At 46.4% G+C, this 22276-nt stretch overlaps 3 protein-coding genes across 3 annotated transcripts; 1 reads left to right on the top strand and 2 right to left on the bottom strand.

Moving 5' to 3' along the window:
* Positions 1 to 29: 29 nt before the first annotated feature.
* Positions 30 to 2477, top strand: MONOS_18394 (uncharacterized protein; the record flags this gene model as incomplete). The annotated part of the gene is made up of 3 exons (XM_067871410.1): positions 30 to 797; positions 844 to 1259; positions 1400 to 2477. The coding sequence occupies 3 exons, from the start codon at positions 30 to 32 to the stop codon at positions 2475 to 2477; spliced, it is 2262 nt and encodes a 753-aa protein (XP_067718702.1).
* Positions 2478 to 7233: 4756 nt separating this feature from the next.
* Positions 7234 to 10947, bottom strand: MONOS_15334 (uncharacterized protein; the record flags this gene model as incomplete). The annotated part of the gene is made up of 1 exon (XM_067868204.1): positions 7234 to 10947. The coding sequence occupies one exon, from the start codon at positions 10945 to 10947 to the stop codon at positions 7735 to 7737; it is 3213 nt and encodes a 1070-aa protein (XP_067718703.1). The 3' UTR covers positions 7234 to 7734.
* A 10622-nt stretch (positions 10948 to 21569) lies between these two features.
* MONOS_16193 (uncharacterized protein) lies at positions 21570 to 22028 on the bottom strand (the record flags this gene model as incomplete). The annotated part of the gene is made up of 1 exon (XM_067869108.1): positions 21570 to 22028. One exon carries the CDS (start codon positions 22026 to 22028, stop codon positions 21570 to 21572), a length of 459 nt encoding a protein of 152 aa, XP_067718704.1.
* Positions 22029 to 22276: the final 248 nt, after the last annotated feature.

The raw sequence follows: 22276 nt of genomic DNA on the forward strand, positions 1-22276 counted from the left end.
CATCGCATGTGCGACTGAGAAGTGGATGCATGATGGTGATGGACAGCCAGGTGCAAGGGCAAGGGCAAGGACAAATACAAGGTGAGCAGAGCAATGATGCAGCTCACAACTTCTCGTCCTTTTCTCATCGTTCAGCAACATTTCCAGTGCTGCCCACAAGCTTGTCCATATCATACAGCAACAATTGCATCTGTGTGGACAACTGCTTGTTCGATTCATGCTCATCATCATCATTTGTTTCGGAAGTTTCTTCATCGACTTCAAATATTGGAACAGTGATGTCATTTGTATCATGCACAAACATTGTGTGCTCGAGTTGTGTTGTTGATGGGGTTGGAGCAACGAAACACAGGGGAATCCTCTTGAGCAAGGGGGAGGTCTGCTGGTGGAACGGATCGCAGATTTGTGGGGTCAACAGCACAGTTGTGGTGAAGGATTCGACAATCTGCAACTCAGAGGCTGGGGCACTGTCTGTTGCAGGGGAAGTGCAACGATCGAAAGAGGAGTTTTGGAACAATAAGGGGAGTTCTGCGAAATATGTGTCAGCTCGGCGGAATGTGGTGTGCACAGAAGGTGGGAGAGTGGATGTGGTGAGTCTGAAAGGAGGAGATGGGTGGAAGGAAGATGACTCGCTGTGGATGGTGGAAGAGGGGTGCCAGATGGGAGGGCTTGCCTCGGAAAGGAAGTCGGCATTCTTCATCCCATCTGAGCGAGGTGGAAACAGAGGAGACAGAGGATGTGGGAGGCATGGTGAAGCTGAGGTTCAAGGGACGGGTGCTGCTGCCGTGCTCCATGGGGTTTGAGGTGGTAGGGGTTGTGGGGGATGTGGAGTTTGTGGAGAAGCACATGTTTGAGGAAGGGGATTTCGAGAGCGAAAGGGAGGTGAGGCGCTGGGCAGAAATGGAGAAGGTGGGATGGGGAGGAGAGGAGGCAGAGGTGAGGGTGAGCATTCTGTTTGGGAACATGTCTGCGCCGTCGCACACAGAGGCATTCATTTTGCAGAACAGAAGCGAGCCGAAAGGAAACGGAGACGAAAGGACTGTTGAAGGAGGAAAAGATGGAAAATCATTTTGGCCAATTATTGTGATTGTTATGGGAATTGTTCTGTTTGTCATTCTTATTATTGCAGTAATTTCAATAGTCAGATGGAGGAATGTGAAGAATGAAGCAGAAGACTTGAGAGAGATTGTGAACGATAACATCAGAAAGGATCCGAAGGCGTTTGAGATGGTGACGATGGAGATGTCTCCTGAGGAGCAGTGGAGGAGAAGCCGAGAGGGAGGCTGAGAAGAAGAACGATGAAAGGATCAAGAAGAGGGTATGAGAAAAGCTTGGGGCATTCTGAGTCATCAGAACATTTATTGAGCGAGAGTGGATCAACAGAATACATTTTGGGAAGAGACTCAGACAAGATCCCTCAATGGATGCTGGAGAAGGTTGATGAGGAAGAAGATGATATATCGAGAAAGCGAACACCATCACCATCCATTTCATCCACTTCTACCACAGACACATCAGACACAGAATCCACATTTGTTCGATCGGAAAGTCTGTACCCAACCACATCGTCGATGTCGAATCTGGTGGATGCAATGGCCTGCTCGTCTCCCCATGAGAAGCTGATTGTCGACTTGAGGGATTCGCTGTTCATGCTTCTTCATGGAAAGAATGAGAAGAAAGAGATGGCAATCGGAACTCTCCAGGAGAGGGAGGTGACGGCTGCTCAGATCCTGTTCTGGGTGGCCAATCTTGCACTCCACTCGTTTGATGAAATGAACAATCCACTTCAATCTCTTACCAATCTGAGTCCCCACATTGTGTTGTTCTCAGAACATATGGTCATCTGCATTGCGATGCACTCGGACTGCTCTTCTTCAGATTCTGATTCATCCTCCATCTCTTCATCAACTGTTGTCACATCAACAAGTGATGATGATGATGACAGAGACTCTCTGCCCTCATCGGCATTTGAGGATGAGGAAGACAACAGGAAGGAGTGCATGAGGTGGAAGGCGCCAGAGCTGCTGAATGGAACAACGAAGCATGCGACGAAAAAGACGGTTGTGTTTTCTGTTGGGATGATGGTGTGGGAGTGTGTGACGCTGCAGATCCCGTTTGGGGAGTATTCGGGAGAGGCAGCAGGGAGCATGATTGTGCGAGGAGAGAAGGTGGGGATGGGTGTTGCGAAGGGGTCGCGTGTGAGAGGGGTTGTGGGTGGGTGCCTGCGTTATGAGGCAGAGGATCGGATGACGCTGGGAGATGTGAAGCGGGAGCTGATCAAGCTGTTTCCTCCGGGTGCAGCAGTGCTCACGATGACAGATGCGATCGGGTACGAAGAGGAGTCGGAGGAGGCCTGCAGCACCAGCATGGCCATCATGGCCAGCGGAGCCAGCATGACCAGCATGACAGACATTGGCAACAGATCCAGAGACATGAAGAAGCAAGAGGAAGTGAAGGATGAGGCGAATGGCAAATGATGAGGAGAGCAGAGCAGAACAGAGCAGAGCAGAATAATGAAATAAAAAAATCAGACAAGGGAAGTTGGAGCATTCATTGGAAAACTTTGAATGTGTTCAACATTTTTGAACAGCACAGAAACAGAGTTGGTTTTGAACAGAAAAATGAAAAAGAAAAAAGAAACCCTGGTGCAGACAACACAATGGCCATTGGAGGACGAGTGAAGCCAGAAGGCTTCTCTGAACCCGTGGGAGCAATGATTGGTTGTTGCCCATTGTGTTGTGGATGCTTGGCCAGGTGCATGCTGCATGGTGCATGCTGGGAAAAGCGGCAATGCCCACATGGCCGAACTCTGATCAGCACAGCATCGCTTCAGACAAAACATTTCATATTCCATTTTCAGTTGTTGTTGGAATAATTTTATTTATTTTATGTGTGTATTTTTGTATGGTTGTATCCATCTTCACAATATGAAGCATTTGCAGGATGGGACAAGTACTGCCCAGTTGCTGCTGTTTCATTTCCTCTTTTTTTCCTTTTCAAAGAAAAACAAGAAGAAAACTCGATATTCAGCATCTGTAAAAGCATCCGAAGTCATTCATGATTTTGTGGTGCTTGGTGTCTGGAGTGCCCATTGACCACGAAAGAAGCACAGGGAGGGTAAAAGACTTGGATGTATTTGCCGGAGAGCTGTCGTGCTGCTGTTTCGGTGCTGTCAGCCAAGTCTGTTTCTGAGTAGCCAGGCAAGGCTCAACACATTCCCACAAAAGTTGGGAAAGATATTTTCTGCATCTTGTCTCCTCCTGATGAATGGCCATCATCAGTCATCCAACTGCTTCAAATGCAGCTCCAATCAAGAATGCAATCGAATTAACATGAGAAAGAAAGAAATGCTCTTTTATTGGCATTTCTTCTTCTTCTTCTTCTTTTCCCAGCTGAGAGAGGATATTCTTTTTCCAGAGCAGGAAAACATCTTGTTGTTTGTGCCATTGCACACACACACATACACACAAAATTGTGAGTTGTTGAATCTGTGGTTGATTGTGTTTGTCTGCATGAGATTCTTGTCAAAGGCCACTGAGCGTTGGAATGCCAGATGAAGGTGAATGATTGCTGCGTTTGTTGATTTTGTGGGAGTTGCATCGCTAACACCATGGAACAAATACTCATGACCAAGCAAAATTAGCACACACAAAAAATATGGATTGAAATATTAAGGATTTGTGATGGTTCCCAATGATATTGATTTTTGTTCCAATTTCTTTTATCGCTTCTGAGGGAAAAAAAACATTGGCAAAATTTTGTTATTCCATTTCTTCAACTGAAGAGACAATTTGACAAAGCGTTTTCAATGTGGGATAAGAACATCTTCCTCAACAGTCAATGTGTTTGTTATAATGTCATAGCATTAATTGGCTGAAAAATGTTCTTCCAATGGCAGCATTTGTCAATGGAAACACATTCAAAAAACACCACATTTTGCTTCATATGCCCACAACAGGGAAGTGCAGTTGAACTTCGATCTCAACTGTTTGAGGGCAATCACCAATATATGTGTAGTACTTTTATTTGTCTTCTTTTTTCATTGGGGCCCTTGTTCTAATTTATTTTTTTATTCAAACCGATTCAAACAATAAAAAAAAATATTTTTTATAAATTATTTGTGATTTTTAATAAAAGCTGGACTTCGACAAAATCTTTTTATTTTCAAAAAAAGACGAAAATACCTCTTTTGAAGAAATAACTGAAAATTTTCCACTCTTTGTTTTTTGACGATGATTTTCTTGTTTATTTTTTTTTTTCTTTTCGAAGAACGTCTGAGACAAAAACATAGCACTTCAATCATTTTCTTCAAAATTAACTGCACTGTGGATAAACTTTTTGGTTAATTTACAATAAATAAAAAATACCCGTTTGATGGATTGATTTTTTATAAAAAATATATAATGAATGAGACAAATCAACAAAATTACTGCATCAATGGAGTTTTCAAACAAATGGGACAAATTTTGATTGATTCACTGCAATTTGTTGGTGTTGCCATTTTATTGAAGGAAATGACATATTTATGCATCAAGAAAAGAAGCTTGAAAATCCATTTCCTTTTTCAACATATTTGTTGTTGTGTTTTTCTTTTTCACACTGTTTTTTTGTTATTCTTCGCTTGATTCTTTTCATGTTTGGTGATTGGTTTTGAAATCATAACTGTTTTCGGAATGCGAATAATCTGTTCTATCTCTTTTATGATGAGCACATTTTTTTTTGAATTCTAAATATTCAATCCTCTGAATTCAGAGTTGCAAGAAACAAACAAACAAGTGTTCAACAAACTCCACAAAGTTTTGCATTCACTTTAGGGAAAGAAACATTTGTGAAATATCTTCAGATAATTATTGTCATTATTTTTCTGATTGAATAATAACGATTATAATAATATTTGACAATGTCATTATTTGTGTTTTGAAAATTCAAAAACAATTCTCTTCACTTTGTTTTTCTTTTTTTTGATTACAATTTCAATTTCAAAAATTCATGGATATGGCTTTCTTTTCAAAAATCATTTTTTCATAACTTTTCAAAGAAAACAATGATTGAAATTTAAGTCAATTCTATTTGAATAATAAGTTATAAACCTGAATATCACACAATTTAATTTTCAAAAAGAGAAATTGTTAAACCACACTTTGGAAGAACAAATAATCAGTATTGACCTAAATAAAAAAATAAAAATATAAAAAAAAATAATTCCAAAAATCAAAGTCATATCCATGAATTTTTGAAATTGAAATTGTAATCAAAAAAAAGAAAAACAAAGTGAAGAGAATTGTTTTTGAATTTTCAAAACACAAATAATGACATTGTCAAATATTATTATAATCGTTATTATTCAATCAGAAAAATAATGACAATAATTATCTGAAGATATTTCACAAATGTTTCTTTCCCTAAAGTGAATGCAAAACTTTGTGGAGTTTGTTGAACACTTGTTTGTTTGTTTCTTGCAACTCTGAATTCAGAGGATTGAATATTTAGAATTCAAAAAAAAATGTGCTCATCATAAAAGAGATAGAACAGATTATTCGCATTCCGAAAACAGTTATGATTTCAAAACCAATCACCAAACATGAAAAGAATCAAGCGAAGAATAACAAAAAAACAGTGTGAAAAAGAAAAACACAACAACAAATATGTTGAAAAAGGAAATGGATTTTCAAGCTTCTTTTCTTGATGCATAAATATGTCATTTCCTTCAATAAAATGGCAACACCAACAAATTGCAGTGAATCAATCAAAATTTGTCCCATTTGTTTGAAAACTCCATTGATGCAGTAATTTTGTTGATTTGTCTCATTCATTATATATTTTTTATAAAAAATCAATCCATCAAACGGGTATTTTTTATTTATTGTAAATTAACCAAAAAGTTTATCCACAGTGCAGTTAATTTTGAAGAAAATGATTGAAGTGCTATGTTTTTGTCTCAGACGTTCTTCGAAAAGAAAAAAAAATAAACAAGAAAATCATCGTCAAAAAACAAAGAGTGGAAAATTTTCAGTTATTTCTTCAAAAGAGGTATTTTCGTCTTTTTTGAAAATAAAAAGATTTTGTCGAAGTCCAGCTTTTATTAAAAATCACAAATAATTTATAAAAAATATTTTTTTATTGTTTGAATCGGTTTGAATAAAAAAATAAATTAGAACAAGGGCCCCAATGAAAAAGAAGACAAATAAAAGTACTACACATATATTGGTGATTGCCCTCAAACAGTTGAGATCGAAGTTCAACTGCACTTCCCTGTTGTGGGCATATGAAGCAAAATGTGGTGTTTTTTGAATGTGTTTCCATTGACAAATGCTGCCATTGGAAGAACATTTTTCAGCCAATTAATGCTATGACATTATAACAAACACATTGACTGTTGAGGAAGATGTTCTTATCCCACATTGAAAACGCTTTGTCAAATTGTCTCTTCAGTTGAAGAAATGGAATAACAAAATTTTGCCAATGTTTTTTTTCCCTCAGAAGCGATAAAAGAAATTGGAACAAAAATCAATATCATTGGGAACCATCACAAATCCTTAATATTTCAATCCATATTTTTTGTGTGTGCTAATTTTGCTTGGTCATGAGTATTTGTTCCATGGTGTTAGCGATGCAACTCCCACAAAATCAACAAACGCAGCAATCATTCACCTTCATCTGGCATTCCAACGCTCAGTGGCCTTTGACAAGAATCTCATGCAGACAAACACAATCAACCACAGATTCAACAACTCACAATTTTGTGTGTATGTGTGTGTGTGCAATGGCACAAACAACAAGATGTTTTCCTGCTCTGGAAAAAGAATATCCTCTCTCAGCTGGGAAAAGAAGAAGAAGAAGAAGAAATGCCAATAAAAGAGCATTTCTTTCTTTCTCATGTTAATTCGATTGCATTCTTGATTGGAGCTGCATTTGAAGCAGTTGGATGACTGATGATGGCCATTCATCAGGAGGAGACAAGATGCAGAAAATATCTTTCCCAACTTTTGTGGGAATGTGTTGAGCCTTGCCTGGCTACTCAGAAACAGACTTGGCTGACAGCACCGAAACAGCAGCACGACAGCTCTCCGGCAAATACATCCAAGTCTTTTACCCTCCCTGTGCTTCTTTCGTGGTCAATGGGCACTCCAGACACCAAGCACCACAAAATCATGAATGACTTCGGATGCTTTTACAGATGCTGAATATCGAGTTTTCTTCTTGTTTTTCTTTGAAAAGGAAAAAAAGAGGAAATGAAACAGCAGCAACTGGGCAGTACTTGTCCCATCCTGCAAATGCTTCATATTGTGAAGATGGATACAACCATACAAAAATACACACATAAAATAAATAAAATTATTCCAACAACAACTGAAAATGGAATATGAAATGTTTTGTCTGAAGCGATGCTGTGCTGATCAGAGTTCGGCCATGTGGGCATTGCCGCTTTTCCCAGCATGCACCATGCAGCATGCACCTGGCCAAGCATCCACAACACAATGGGCAACAACCAATCATTGCTCCCACGGGTTCAGAGAAGCCTTCTGGCTTCACTCGTCCTCCAATGGCCATTGTGTTGTCTGCACCAGGGTTTCTTTTTTTCTTTTTCATTTTTCTGTTCAAAACCAACTCTGTTTCTGTGCTGTTCAAAAATGTTGAACACATTCAAAGTTTTCCAATGAATGCTCCAACTTCCCTTGTCTGATTTTTTTATTTCATTATTCTGCTCTGCTCTGTTCTGCTCTGCTCTCCTCATCATTTGCCATTCGCCTCATCCTTCACTTCCTCTTGCTTCTTCATGTCTCTGGATCTGTTGCCAATGTCTGTCATGCTGGTCATGCTGGCTCCGCTGGCCATGATGGCCATGCTGGTGCTGCAGGCCTCCTCCGACTCCTCTTCGTACCCGATCGCATCTGTCATCGTGAGCACTGCTGCACCCGGAGGAAACAGCTTGATCAGCTCCCGCTTCACATCTCCCAGCGTCATCCGATCCTCTGCCTCATAACGCAGGCACCCACCCACAACCCCTCTCACACGCGACCCCTTCGCAACACCCATCCCCACCTTCTCTCCTCGCACAATCATGCTCCCTGCTGCCTCTCCCGAATACTCCCCAAACGGGATCTGCAGCGTCACACACTCCCACACCATCATCCCAACAGAAAACACAACCGTCTTTTTCGTCGCATGCTTCGTTGTTCCATTCAGCAGCTCTGGCGCCTTCCACCTCATGCACTCCTTCCTGTTGTCTTCCTCATCCTCAAATGCCGATGAGGGCAGAGAGTCTCTGTCATCATCATCATCACTTGTTGATGTGACAACAGTTGATGAAGAGATGGAGGATGAATCAGAATCTGAAGAAGAGCAGTCCGAGTGCATCGCAATGCAGATGACCATATGTTCTGAGAACAACACAATGTGGGGACTCAGATTGGTAAGAGATTGAAGTGGATTGTTCATTTCATCAAACGAGTGGAGTGCAAGATTGGCCACCCAGAACAGGATCTGAGCAGCCGTCACCTCCCTCTCCTGGAGAGTTCCGATTGCCATCTCTTTCTTCTCATTCTTTCCATGAAGAAGCATGAACAGCGAATCCCTCAAGTCGACAATCAGCTTCTCATGGGGAGACGAGCAGGCCATTGCATCCACCAGATTCGACATCGACGATGTGGTTGGGTACAGACTTTCCGATCGAACAAATGTGGATTCTGTGTCTGATGTGTCTGTGGTAGAAGTGGATGAAATGGATGGTGATGGTGTTCGCTTTCTCGATATATCATCTTCTTCCTCATCAACCTTCTCCAGCATCCATTGAGGGATCTTGTCTGAGTCTCTTCCCAAAATGTATTCTGTTGATCCACTCTCGCTCAATAAATGTTCTGATGACTCAGAATGCCCCAAGCTTTTCTCATATACCCTCTTCTTGATCCTTTCATCGTTCTTCTTCTCAGCCTCCCTCTCGGCTCTCCTCCACTGCTCCTCAGGAGACATCTCCATCGTCACCATCTCAAACGCCTTCGGATCCTTTCTGATGTTATCGTTCACAATCTCTCTCAAGTCTTCTGCTTCATTCTTCACATTCCTCCATCTGACTATTGAAATTACTGCAATAATAAGAATGACAAACAGAACAATTCCCATAACAATCACAATAATTGGCCAAAATGATTTTCCATCTTTTCCTCCTTCAACAGTCCTTTCGTCTCCGTTTCCTTTCGGCTCGCTTCTGTTCTGCAAAATGAATGCCTCTGTGTGCGACGGCGCAGACATGTTCCCAAACAGAATGCTCACCCTCACCTCTGCCTCCTCTCCTCCCCATCCCACCTTCTCCATTTCTGCCCAGCGCCTCACCTCCCTTTCGCTCTCGAAATCCCCTTCCTCAAACATGTGCTTCTCCACAAACTCCACATCCCCCACAACCCCTACCACCTCAAACCCCATGGAGCACGGCAGCAGCACCCGTCCCTTGAACCTCAGCTTCACCATGCCTCCCACATCCTCTGTCTCCTCTGTTTCCACCTCGCTCAGATGCGGGATGAAGAATGCCGACTTCCTTTCCGAGGCAAGCCCTCCCATCTGGCACCCCTCTTCCACCATCCACAGCGAGTCATCTTCCTTCCACCCATCTCCTCCTTTCAGACTCACCACATCCACTCTCCCACCTTCTGTGCACACCACATTCCGCCGAGCTGACACATATTTCGCAGAACTCCCCTTATTGTTCCAAAACTCCCCTCTTTCGATCGTTGCACTTCCCCCTGCAACAGACAGTGCCCCAGCCTCTGAGTTGCAGATTGTCGAATCCTTCACCACAACTGTGCTGTTGACCCCACAAATCTGCGATCCGTTCCACCAGCAGACCTCCTCCCCTTGCTCAAGAGGATTCCCCTGTGTTTCGTTGCTCCAACCCCCATCAACAACACAACTCGAGCACACAATGTTTGTGCATGATACAAATGACATCACTGTTCCAATATTTGAAGTCGATGAAGAAACTTCCGAAACAAATGATGATGATGAGCATGAATCGAACAAGCAGTTGTCCACACAGATGCAATTGTTGCTGTATGATATGGACAGAATGCTCGGCTTGTGGGCAGCACTGGAAATGTTGCTGAACGATGAGAAAAGGACCGAGAAGTTGTGAGCTGCATCATTGCTCTGCTCACCTTGTATTTGTCCTTGCCCTTGCCCTTGCACCTGGCTGTCCATCACCATCATGCATCCACTTCTCAGTCGCACATGCGATGCCGAATAATTGAACAGCATCATCGAAACATCGTCTGCCACGCTTATCCCATCTGCCTCGATGTCTGTGTTTTGCACAGCAAGATGCGACACATTCAGCGAGCTGTTCCGGCATGCAATCAGCTTTTGCGCCCTCGTGTTTCTTATCTTGCATTGATCAAAAGTGCATCTCGTATTTTCGCACTCCATCAAAGTCATGCATCTCCCCTCTGAGATACCACTGCTCGACTCAAAACTGCACAACACCAAAGACACAGTCCCCATCCCTATCCGCATCAGGGTTTCGTGTGCCGACGGGAATGGCACGGGATACGAAAACAGGATGAGCTTCACCCCCACTCTCCCATCGATGCTGAGCACATGCTCGCGCGTTTGCGTTGCGATGCTGTCAAATGATATCGTCGAATGCGTCTCCCACCTGGACTTCAGCTCCACATCCCTCAGGTCGCATTCCCCACCTGCTGCACTTTCTTCGTCCACAACAGCCGTCAAGAACATGCCCCCTGACAAGTGGCCCAGCCCATAGTCCAGCGAACGGCATGGCAGCTCTGCTGCGCCACACTGCCTTGTGTTTGCCCCTTTGCCGCTGCTCGACGACACAACCACAGTCGAAGAGTAGTGCACAGTAATCAGCGACACCAAATCCACCGGGCTCGTGCTCACTGTGTCGATCCCGTAGATCGCGTTGATCCGGTTGTACACCCCTTCCTGCACATCCATCTTGAACTGGCTCTCGTTGATCTGCTTGTCGATCCGATAGCACTCGATAAACACATCGTTCCCCACATGTGCTGCATTGCCCTTGAACACCACCCGCGAAAACAAAAACGGAAGATCCCCGTGGTTCTTCGTTCTGATGCACACGCCACCGCCCCTCCCGCTGTCCAGGCTGCAGCTGCACTGAAGCAGCGTGCTGTCCCTTATCGTCAGCCTCCCTTCTTCGTTCAGCCCAAACAGCACTGCCCCTCCGTTTTGCGAGCCGCTTGCTTTGCACAGCTCAAACACACTTTCATACACCTCCACACTCCACACCCCCTGCCCTCCACACCACACCACACTGCTTTTCTCTCCCTCTGCCCCCACCGACGACACTTTCGATCCGTTCACTCTCACCCCTATCTTGCTGTTCATGCTGACTCCTGCTCCTGCCCCATCAACCGCGCTGAGCACACACCCACTTTGCATCCCAATCGAGTTCACAACTACATTCTCCAGAACACAATCACACCCACCGCCAACCTGCACAACACACCCTTCGAACTTCACTTCGCACACCTCGAGCCCTGCCACATTCAGTGTCCCCTCTCGCATCGCCACATAGTTGAACCGGCTCTTGTGCTGGCCTTCTCCCGCGCTCGCCGAAGTCATCTTGCATCTGCGAATCCAAAGGCTGCCTTGCTCGTTCACAACCACATTTGCTTCCCTTTCCTCGCCCATCTTCTGCACACTCATGCATATTCCATCAAACACCAGCTCTCCCTTGTTGCACATGACACCATCCCGCTCGCTGTCTCCCTCCATGTCGAATACCATGTTGCATGCTGCATCTTCCCCTGCCGCGCTGCCCTCGCATTCGACACTGCAGTTCGTCAGATCAAATCCATCTGCAATCCTCAGCTCTCCCTGCACCCTCACCGATCTCATTTTCGTCTCCTTCTCCAACTTCTGCATCCCCATCCAGAATGTGCTGCACGGCTCTGCTGCACTCCCACACCGCATCACATCGTATCCCCCAACTGACGAGATGTGCATCACTGTGCTCATGTACTCCCTCACAAACCGATACAGATCCGTCTCCCCAAACACCCCATCCCTCCCCACAAAGTCATTCCCTTCTTCTTCCCCTCTGCTGCTCTTAAACCCGAACGTTGCTCTCGTTATCGAGCTGTTCAGGTCTCTTGCAACAACAAACGCATTCACACCCATGTGTGCAGCATTCAGGGACACTTCAACATCTGTGAACAAAAACGGCTCATCCTCCTCCGATTCGCTTCCATCCACAAACAGCCCACCCCCTTTTCCTTCCTCCGCTGAGCAGCTGCAACTGCTCATCTTGCACTCGCTCATCACAAGTCTCCAGTCTCCTTTCAGAACCGCATGCACAGCCCCTCCTTCCTTGCTCTCGCTGCACTTGATCTCCTTTATTGTGCACTTCAACATTGCCGTGTCGCCACACGAAACAATCGGCGGTGCTGCTCCGGTCACGCGCTCCATTGTGCAGTTGCTCATCGTCATGTGCCCGCCGTTCACTGTGATCAACGAAAACGATATGCACTTTGCATGCTCTGCAGAAAACGAGCAATGACTGATGTTCAATGCGCCAGATGGTGCCGCGCAGCATATCAGTGTTCTGTGGGGCTCACTTAGCGATTGTGGCACACACAAGTGCAACAGGCTCAGAACAGTTTTGCTGCTTGTCCCCAGGACCCATTCCACCTGGCCGTCTGCCCACTGCTCCGAAAACGATAAGGCAGCCTCCACTTCTGCGCTGGCTGATTCCACTGTCATCGCCGAAACATCAAACTCGCCTGCAATCTCGCACCCGTTCTCAACAACCATCTTCCGCTCTTCATAATCTGCTCCCAAGTTCCGATACCCTTGCCAGAACGAAAAACACGGATGCTGCTCCCCTCCGCACCCAATCATGTCGTATCCTGCATTCGACACAGCAACCACACAGCCATCGTATCTGACCAGAAACAGCTCCAGCGTGATCAGCTCAAATGTGCTGTCTGCCCCAACATATCCGTTCCCATCATCTTCCGCTGAGCCCCACCTCAACACCATTCGGTCTGCTGTGACACTCTCGTTCAGGCTCAAGCACTCCACAAACACATTTCTCCCAAAGCATGCATCGTTTCCCTCAAAACTGACATCCCGCACCAGATACTTCTGCACCCGCCCGCTCCTCATGTCCATCAACATCCCACCCCCTTTTCCTTCTCCTTCCTTTGTGCATCGGCATCCGCTCATTTCCGTCTCTTCAACACAAAACTCCATGTCCCCTCCTATCTTTCCGCTCACACATGCACCATCCGACATCGACGAGCAATCTGTGAATGTGCAGTTTGATATCGTTGCATTCCCAATCCCGCTCCAAATTGTCGCAACATGCCCGCTCTCAAAATCGCATTCGGCAATGCTCACATTCAACATCTCCACAATCCTTCCTTCCTTCCCAGCAATCATCCCATTCCCTCTCCCACACACCCCACTCGCACAGCTGTCCTCCATCTTCAGCGACCCTCCACACACCAAAAACAATTCCCCTTCTCCAATCACATCCATCTTCCCGATGTTCACCCTGCTCATATCCAGCTCTCCCCCATGTATCGACGCGATCCTCCACCCGCCTCCCTGCCCTGCTGCGCTCTCATCCACAATCGCGCTGTCAATCACCACAGCCATCCCACACCTCAGCTCCACCAATTCTGCCTCTGCCAGCCCTTCCCCAAGGGCAACAACAACATTCGACAGCATCAGTGTTGTTCGTGCCACACCCTCTGTCACCTCCAGGTGCGCCCCGCTCCCAACGCTCATCTTCCCCTTCTCGCTGTTCCCTCGGATCGTCAGCGGCTCGCTCCCTCTGTTCACTGTCCCGTTCAGCGGCGCCTCCTTCTTGATGTGGATGATCGACTGCGCTGCTTCCATCTGTCCAAGCCCCGTTTCTACACTGCTGCACGGCGTGTCCTCGAACCCGCATTCGCTTTCGCTCCACCCGTCCTTGTTCACAAACACAATTTCTGCAACACTCGCAAACAAGTACTCAAACAGGCTTGTGCTCACATATTCGTGAGGCTCCTTGTCCACCACCCACAGCCGCTTCTGCTCCTCGCTGCTCTCCTCGCTCGACGCCGTCCCGCTCCAGTATATCGCATTCATCATCAGCCGCGGCTTTTCGCACACCACATACACATCCCGCCCTTGGTACGCACTGTTCTCGCTGAACTCCAAATCCTTCATCGAGTACACCGCCTCCAGCCCTCCAAACCACAAATACACCCCTCCCCCAACTCCGCTCGCTCCCGGCGTCTTGCACCACCCCACCTTGTTCTTCTCAAAAATCATCGTGCTCCTTCCGCTTGTCTTCACCCACACCCCGCCTCCCTTCGACCCGCTTTCCTCGCAGCTGCTGTTCCAGAACGTGCAGTTCCGCATTCTCCTTGTCTCCCCTTCCCCAACCATGCACACCACAACCCCGCCATTCCCCCTCGTCCTCTGCAGCTCCTCAACCGTCACATTCCACACCTCAACCAGCGTCCCTCCACTTATCTTCAGCCCACTGCTGTCCTCCTGCATACACCCGCTCATTCTCCAGTGCTTCAGCTCCACCTTCTTTGTGTGCTTTATCTCCACCAGGCTGCCTCCTCCTCCTTCTTCTTCGTTTTTCGATCCATATATCTCCAGCCCCTCCATCACCCCTGCACACTCATCTCCGTCAATCACCACAAGCGGCTCTCTTGTGGTCACCGAACTCATGCTCAGCCCGCTGATGCTCAGTGTGCCCCCAACACATCTGATCAGCTGTGCATCCAGCACTGCATCTGCTGTTTTCATCCGAACCGAGCAGCTGCATATTGTCAGCGAAGACCCCGCACACACAAACACACATTTGTGGCCACCTGTGTTGGGCGTCCCTTCGTGTTCCGCTCTTTCTGCTGCAACATCGGTGTGCTGATTCAGCCCCGCACTCGAGCAACGGGCACCTGAAGAACTCACCGAGAAGTGTATTCGCGAGAATGATATGGTGCTGCTCGTCTCGACCAACCACCCCTCTGCCCCAATCCCAGATGTGTCTATCTGGATGGCCTCTTCCGCCACAGCTGCTTCAAACTCGATGCTCCGCTCAGCCAGCGTGAGCTTGCTGTTGAAGACAAACGTGGGCATCAGCCTCACCGATGCCTGTGCTGCCCCAAACCTCAGCGCGCACCCATACCCGATTGTCGAGCATGGATACACCTCCAGCCCGCACATCCGATAATCCACTCCGCTCTCTCCCCCAACATGCACACTTCCTCTGAACTCCACCACAAACACAGCCAGCGGCACAAAAGCGCTCACCTCCCCTCCCTCCCCCACCTCCTCCCCTTCCAGTTCCCTGAACGTGGCCTTCGTCTCTCGGTCAAACTCAAACTGCATCGACTCGTCTGTTATCAGCCGCGACAGATTCTCTCCCCGGACAAACACATTGTCCCCGCCTTTCGATGCGTGGTTTGCCTTTTCGTTCACCCCAAACACAACATCGGCAACAACAAACGACGACAGGTTCCCCTTGCTGACCAGCGCCACCCCGCCTCCATATCCCCCAATCTCATTCCCATCCCTTGCACAGCACCCTTCGAACAATGTCTTCATCCCCACTTTCCCCACTTTCCCAACTTGCACACAGCCGTCTCCCTCCATTTCCACATGAATTCCTCCGCCATTCCCACGCTCTGTCCAGCACCCCACCACCTGCACATCAAACATCTCCAGGGCACAGCCCCCCGACACCACTCCTCGCACACAGCATCCGTTCCCCTTTGTTGTTGTCACCTCGCTCATCGTGCAATTCCTCACAACCATGTTTTTCCCCCCACGGTCACATATCCCGCACCCCTCTGAAAGAGACAGCCCCGACATCGTCGTGTTGCTCACTTCACACACACCCTGTGCATCACACAAAATCAGCCCATCAGCATGTGCCTTGCCCACCCCACTGAACAGACACTGCTCAATCGTCCCACATCCTGAATCCTCAACAACAACAACTGGCACCGATGCTGCGGCAATGGCTGTGAGCTCGAACTCCTCCAGCACCAGCCGGCCACCCGAGACGCGCAGGAACGTGTGCTTCAGCTCTCTGCTCTGCTCGCTGCTCCCGCCACTGCAGACACCCACCGAGCACAACCGGATGTTGATCTCCCCACCCGTCGTGTGGATCAGCGCATCCTTCGCCTTTTTCTGCGCTGGAGCCACAAACACCACTTTTTCGATTGTCACTTGTGCGCTGCTCTCCACAGTGCCCTCTGCCCCAGTACCCTCGCTCTGCATCATTTCCACCTCACTGCCCATTCCCATTCCTCGTATTCTGTATTCTCCTTCTTCCAGAACCATCTCTCCTTTCACACATGAAGGCGATGTCACCACGCAATTCACACCTGCTCCTCTGCCCCACAGCCCCACCCCATAGTCCACTGACTGGCACTCAAACCCTTCATACCCACATCGGCCAAAGTCCCTGCTCCTCTCGCCCCCCACCCGTATTTCCTCTGGGGCATCCCGCAAGTACAGAACAACCGGAACCACCCATGTCTCGTCCCCGTCTTCATAACCCCCAATCTCTTCTGTGTTCTCATACGATTCCACAAAACCAAACTTTGCTCTTTCAATCTCCCGCGAAAAGTCTTCCCCACACACAAACACATTCCTTCCCCCAACACTCGCCTGGCACCCGCTGAACCTCAGTCTCTCCAGCTTGAAGTCTCCATCCGACCCTTCCATTCTCATCATCAACCCTCCTCCATGCCCTCCTGCCCCGTCCTTCCTCTGTGCACTGCACCCCTCAAAACCCACACTCTCGCTCTTCCCCACCTCCACACGCCCCCCGCCTTCCATCACCACCATCATCCCTCCCCCATCCCCTTTCTCACACACCCCTTCCAACACGCTCCCATCCACTGTCAGCCTGCACCCATCCTTCACAACTGCTTCCATCACTGCCCCGCACCCTTCCCTCACACACACCCCGCTCGCATTCATCTTCTTCACCTTCATCTTCTTCGCCCCTTTGCTCACAATCACCCCCTTTCTGCTCCCCTGCCCCACCCGTCACATTCAGCCCCACAATCGTCCCTTCCGCTGTCTCCCCACTCACCTCCACAAACCCTCGCTCTGTGAACCCCAGCCCATCCAGCACCACATTCGTCACTGTCACACCCCCTCCACTCACACAGAACACCCCATACCCCACCTTCTCCACTGACCCATCTCCACACACTCTGCACTCATCCACCGACAGATCTCCACTCCCCTCCACATGGAACACACACCACTCATCCCCCTTCAGCCCCTCTTCCATCACCAGCTCCACCATCGCCACCACTCCTGTCCCACTCACTTCAACCATCCCATTGCCCCCGCTCCCGTCCCCTTTCATCACCATCCCACACTCCTCACCATCCACTCCCCCAATCATCAGCTCCTCCCCTGGCACAACCCTCACGCTCTCAACAAAGTCGTATCGCCCTTTCACCCTCACATCCCACCTGCTCTTCGCCTGCCTCTTCGAGTATCCCACACTCAGGCACTCATACTCGTAAAACCCACACGCCGGCACATCATGCCCATTGTTCCCCACACTCACCTTCCCCTCTCGCTCCTTCAGATAATACACCAGCGGGATCACCACCGACCCCCACCTCGTGTCAACCCCTTCTGCACACTCCTCACCAAACGGATTCGCCACACTGAAGAATCCAAATCGCTCTCGCATCACACACTCCCCCAGCAACGGCGACACCACAAACACATCTTTTCCATGTGCTGCTTCATTCCCCACAAACTCCACATTCTTGAACCCATATTCTGCCTTCACGCCTGCCACACACGTGTGGATCCCTCCCCCTCGCCCTGTGCCTGCATCTGTGCCAGTGTTTGCGCACTCACTCCCATCCCCTCTCTCTGCTCGGCATCTGGTCAGCCTTGTTGGTGCTTCTCCCTCCCCAACCACAAGTCTGCTCCCTTCCTCCACCTCCACACTCATCCAGCCTCCATTCCCACACATGGCGCTGCAGTCTTCCACCACAACCCCCGACACAGCCATTTTCCCATTCCCAGACAGCACCCCTTCCACCACCGCCCCGCTCCCTGACACCCTCCCCATCGACGTCATGTTCACCTCCTCCATCCTCATCTGCCTCGCACGGTTCACCCACACTGCGCATTTCCCGTCCATCTGCAGATCTCTCATCGAGCTGTTCCTCAGCACCGCCTCCCCCTCCAAGATCTCCATCACACACTCCTTCACCACTCTTCCTGCCACACCCCCACTGATCTCGCATCCACTCACTTCCAGCTGCCCACTGGCCCCGCTCACACAGCACACTCCACTGCTCGACCCCTCTGCCCCATCATCCACAATCGCCAGATCCAGCAGCCCCAGCCACCCATTCCCAACCCAGAACAGCCACCCTCCGCAGTCCCTCGTGTGCACCACTCCTTTCCTCTCTGCTGGCACACTCCCAATCCTCAGCCTCTTCCCTTCGATCCTCACCCCCTCCTCATAATACTCCCCTTCTTCAACAGACACATTCCCCACTGTCTCGCCGTCTCCTCTCACCACCCCAACCGTGAACCCTATTGTCCTGCACTTCGCATATGACCCTTCATCCCTCCCGTGCCCACATGTCACATGGTCTGTCCCTGTGCTGCTGCTCACCACAATCGGGTTGTGGCACGGCTCCAGCCACTTGCTCTTGTCTCCCAGATCTGACAGATACAGCTTCACTGCTCCCTCACTCACAGACACACAGTGTCTGAAGTCTCCCTCTTTCACAAACCCATTCCAATCTCGTGACCCATACACATCGCATCCTCTCACACTCAAATCTCCATTGTTTCCTGTATTGCTTTCAAAGAAACAAAATTCAACATCAACTGAGCAGCTCGACGATTTGTTCATATAATTTCGAAGGATCACACCACCTCCTCCAATGTTTGCCTGAGTGGTGCACCCTCGAATTATTGTTTCATGAATATTTGAATTGACATTTTCCCCAACCATCAACCCACCACCGCCAATTCTTCCAATGCAACCAGCAAATGAGCAATTATTGATTTCCAAATTCGGAATTGATTTGCATAAGCAAATACCTCCTCCGCAGGCATTTGCTTCACAGCTTTCATATTTGCATTTTGAAATAAAAAGGACCGAATTTATATTCTGAGTGAAAACAAACAACCCTCCTCCCCAGCTTGGATTTGAAGAACAATAATCGAAAGCATTGTTTTCAATAATAATATTTGAACAGTATGAGATGTACAAACCACCTCCGTGCCACCCAGAACATTGATAAAACAAACAGGATTTGATTGAAACATTATTTGCATTTTGAATAAACAGAGCTCCAGCATTTTCACCTGTTTTGATGGAGTTCCATTCGACATTTTCAAAACTCACTGTTTCGTTGTTTGTAATCCTTTCCTTTTTTCCTTCACTGTATTTCTGTTTGCATCTGAAGAATGTCGAGTTGAAAACACTTGTCGAGCCACCAGCATTGAAGTCTGCCAGAATGCCTCCATTGATCGGGTTCCACACCTCTTCAAAACTGCATCCACAAGCAGTTGTGCTTTTGCCCCCACCCTCTCTCCTTGTCCCTTGCTCATCACGCCTCCCTTCCCATGTGATGTTTCTGAAATGGCAGTTGTCAAGCCTCACCCATTCGCATCTGCACGAACCAATCAGCGGCTTGCTGCCTGCCACACAAAACGATGAAAATGAAGTGCAACCCAGAAACAGGCAACTTCCTTCACACGAGCACAGCGATCCCATCTGCCATTGTGCCAAGCCAAATGGCTGCAGCAAGCAGTTCTTCATCTCCAGCAGCCCACCCTTCACATCGAACAGAGGAACATCCAAATGCAAAACATCAATCACACAAGCACAAAATGAACACATCGAAAGCTCATCAAGCTGGGCAATGTGTGTGTTTTCAATCACTGTAACTTGCACATCCCTCAAACAGAGAGTGGAATTGATTGAATCAAAGATGACCTGGTGCATGTCAGGATGGAAAGTGCAGCTGTTGGATTGGATGCGGGAACGGTTGTCTTCAGACAGCGGGGATTGTCTGTTGCCTTTTTGGGATTGCATCACTCCAATTCCAAATGCCGTATCACTTCCATTTTCATTCTGAGAAAGAAACAAGTTGAGGTGTTTTGTTTGTTCTGAAACAACAAAGCCAATTTGGACAACAAGGCAAAATGTGATCATTGGCTGAATTGCTTCCACTTTTGAAATATGTTTTATTTGATCTTATAGAAAATGTTGAATAACTTTTATTATTATTTGTCAATATCATTTTTCAAAAACATTTGCAAAGATATCTCACAATCATGTTCAGTTCGACAGCAATCTATCATAATATTCATCGAATGGAAATTGCACTATATACGACCGTTAATGAAAATTTGTGTGGATGATAATGACGTTATAGTTGACTGTTTTATAAAGTTATTCTGACTTTCTTTTGTGCAGAAACTTTTATTTTTGAATGAATCAAATTTCAATTTCCCTCAAAAAATCAAATTGAACAAAATTTTTGACATCAATATCATTTAACAACAATCTTAATAAACAGATTGATATTGAAATTCGACTTGCGGACACTCAAACATGATATAAATATGTTCAATTTTTCTTGCCCCCAATTGAAATTGAGCTTTATTGATCAGTAGATAAAATGTGAAATAAATTGGCTATTTCAAATTAAATGTATTATTTCAAGTTTCAGCCACGAATTTTTAATTAACCCAGTTATTTTGATATAACCGAGAAAAACTTAAATCTACTGGACGTTTTTAAAAAATCATTGAATTGAAATGTTTCTGATAGAATTATGGTTGTAGCCATGCACGTAAATGTTTTTGTTTATTTAATTTTATTTCTAAATTTTAAATGTTTCATTTTAAGTTTAAAAAAAAAATCGGAAAACTTTGTTTGTTTCATCCTCAATTTTTTGAAATTGAATTTTCAAAAGAAGATATATATTATGTTTCTTTCATAACACTGTTTGTTTATATTTCATTTGAAGAAAAATCTTGAATTGTCACATCTTCATGTTTTGAAATATATTTTCCAATTATTTTATTCAAAATCGCAAAATGATGAAAAAATTTAATAAAATAATAAAAATTTCATCAAAATCAAAAGTTCGTCGCTTCATAAAACTTAATCGTTGATCACATTTTGTGGAATGTCAGAGTTTGATCGATTGAAGCTTTTTCTCACTCGTTTCCTTTCTGTATCCGCTCTCATATTTATTTCCCTAATTTTCTTTCGCTCTATCTCCTTTATTGAAGAAAAGGCAATTTCTTTATTAAAAAAAGTTTCATCTTCTTCAGTCAAGCAGTGGGAATCGATAACAACGTTTGTCAACCAACATGCAATCTTTGCATCCATTGAGAGATTTTCTCTTCCTCCTGTGTATTTATTTGAAAGTCGAAGCCATAACCTTTTCATCCTTCCAAAGAACCACTCAACAGGGATTCAATTTCTGGCCCAAATAGAATTAAACGTTTTGATATTTTCTTCCACTTTTCTGGAAGACAATGTGGAGGAGGAAGCTTCGTGAGATAAGTGATTAATGTTTTAGCAAAGAGTCATCTGTGTTTGCAGGTGATATTTCAGATAATGAGTCTGTGGATGACATTGCAGAAGCAGAAGAGGAAGAATAAGATGGCAAAGAAGAAGAAGAAGAAGAAGAAGAGGAGGAGGAGGAGGAAAGAATAGCACAAGAATTGAAATAATGAGAATTGATTTTCGGAAACTTGTTTGTTGGGTAATTCTTTCGGATTGGTGTAATTATATTCAGCTCGGGAAAATAGCCTTGATATCCTTTATCGGCAAGAATAGCCCAGCTTTCGTTTTCATTATAAATACAACTTCCGCTTTTTTCCTTGTCTGTTTTCTTGAGATACACAATGAATCTTTTCATCCCTTGTCTGAAAAGAGATACATCATGAATACCTCCTGCAACAGCGTCTGACACAAACAGTGCTTTATGTGGCGGCCATGCTGAAACGGCCACTTCGAACTTCATACAATAAACATAATGATGACCATCAAAAAGTTGCTTTGAGTCATCAGATGCTATTGGTGGGCAAGGAACATTCGCTGTCGTAGCATCTACCAACAAAGCAACAGATGGGAAATCTCGGAATGGGCTAAAGGGAGGCCTTGGAGGCTCTGAAAAGAGCTTCTCTAAAACGTGAAATAGATGTGGTTTATTTCCTCAATGCTGTTCGAAGCCATTGTGCTCGATATTTTTAAAACATCAGCTATCTTTTT

Source organism: Monocercomonoides exilis, assembly GCF_001643675.1.
Source record: "Monocercomonoides exilis strain PA203 chromosome Unknown scaffold75-107145, whole genome shotgun sequence".
Taxonomy (NCBI): Eukaryota; Preaxostyla; order Oxymonadida; family Polymastigidae; genus Monocercomonoides; species Monocercomonoides exilis.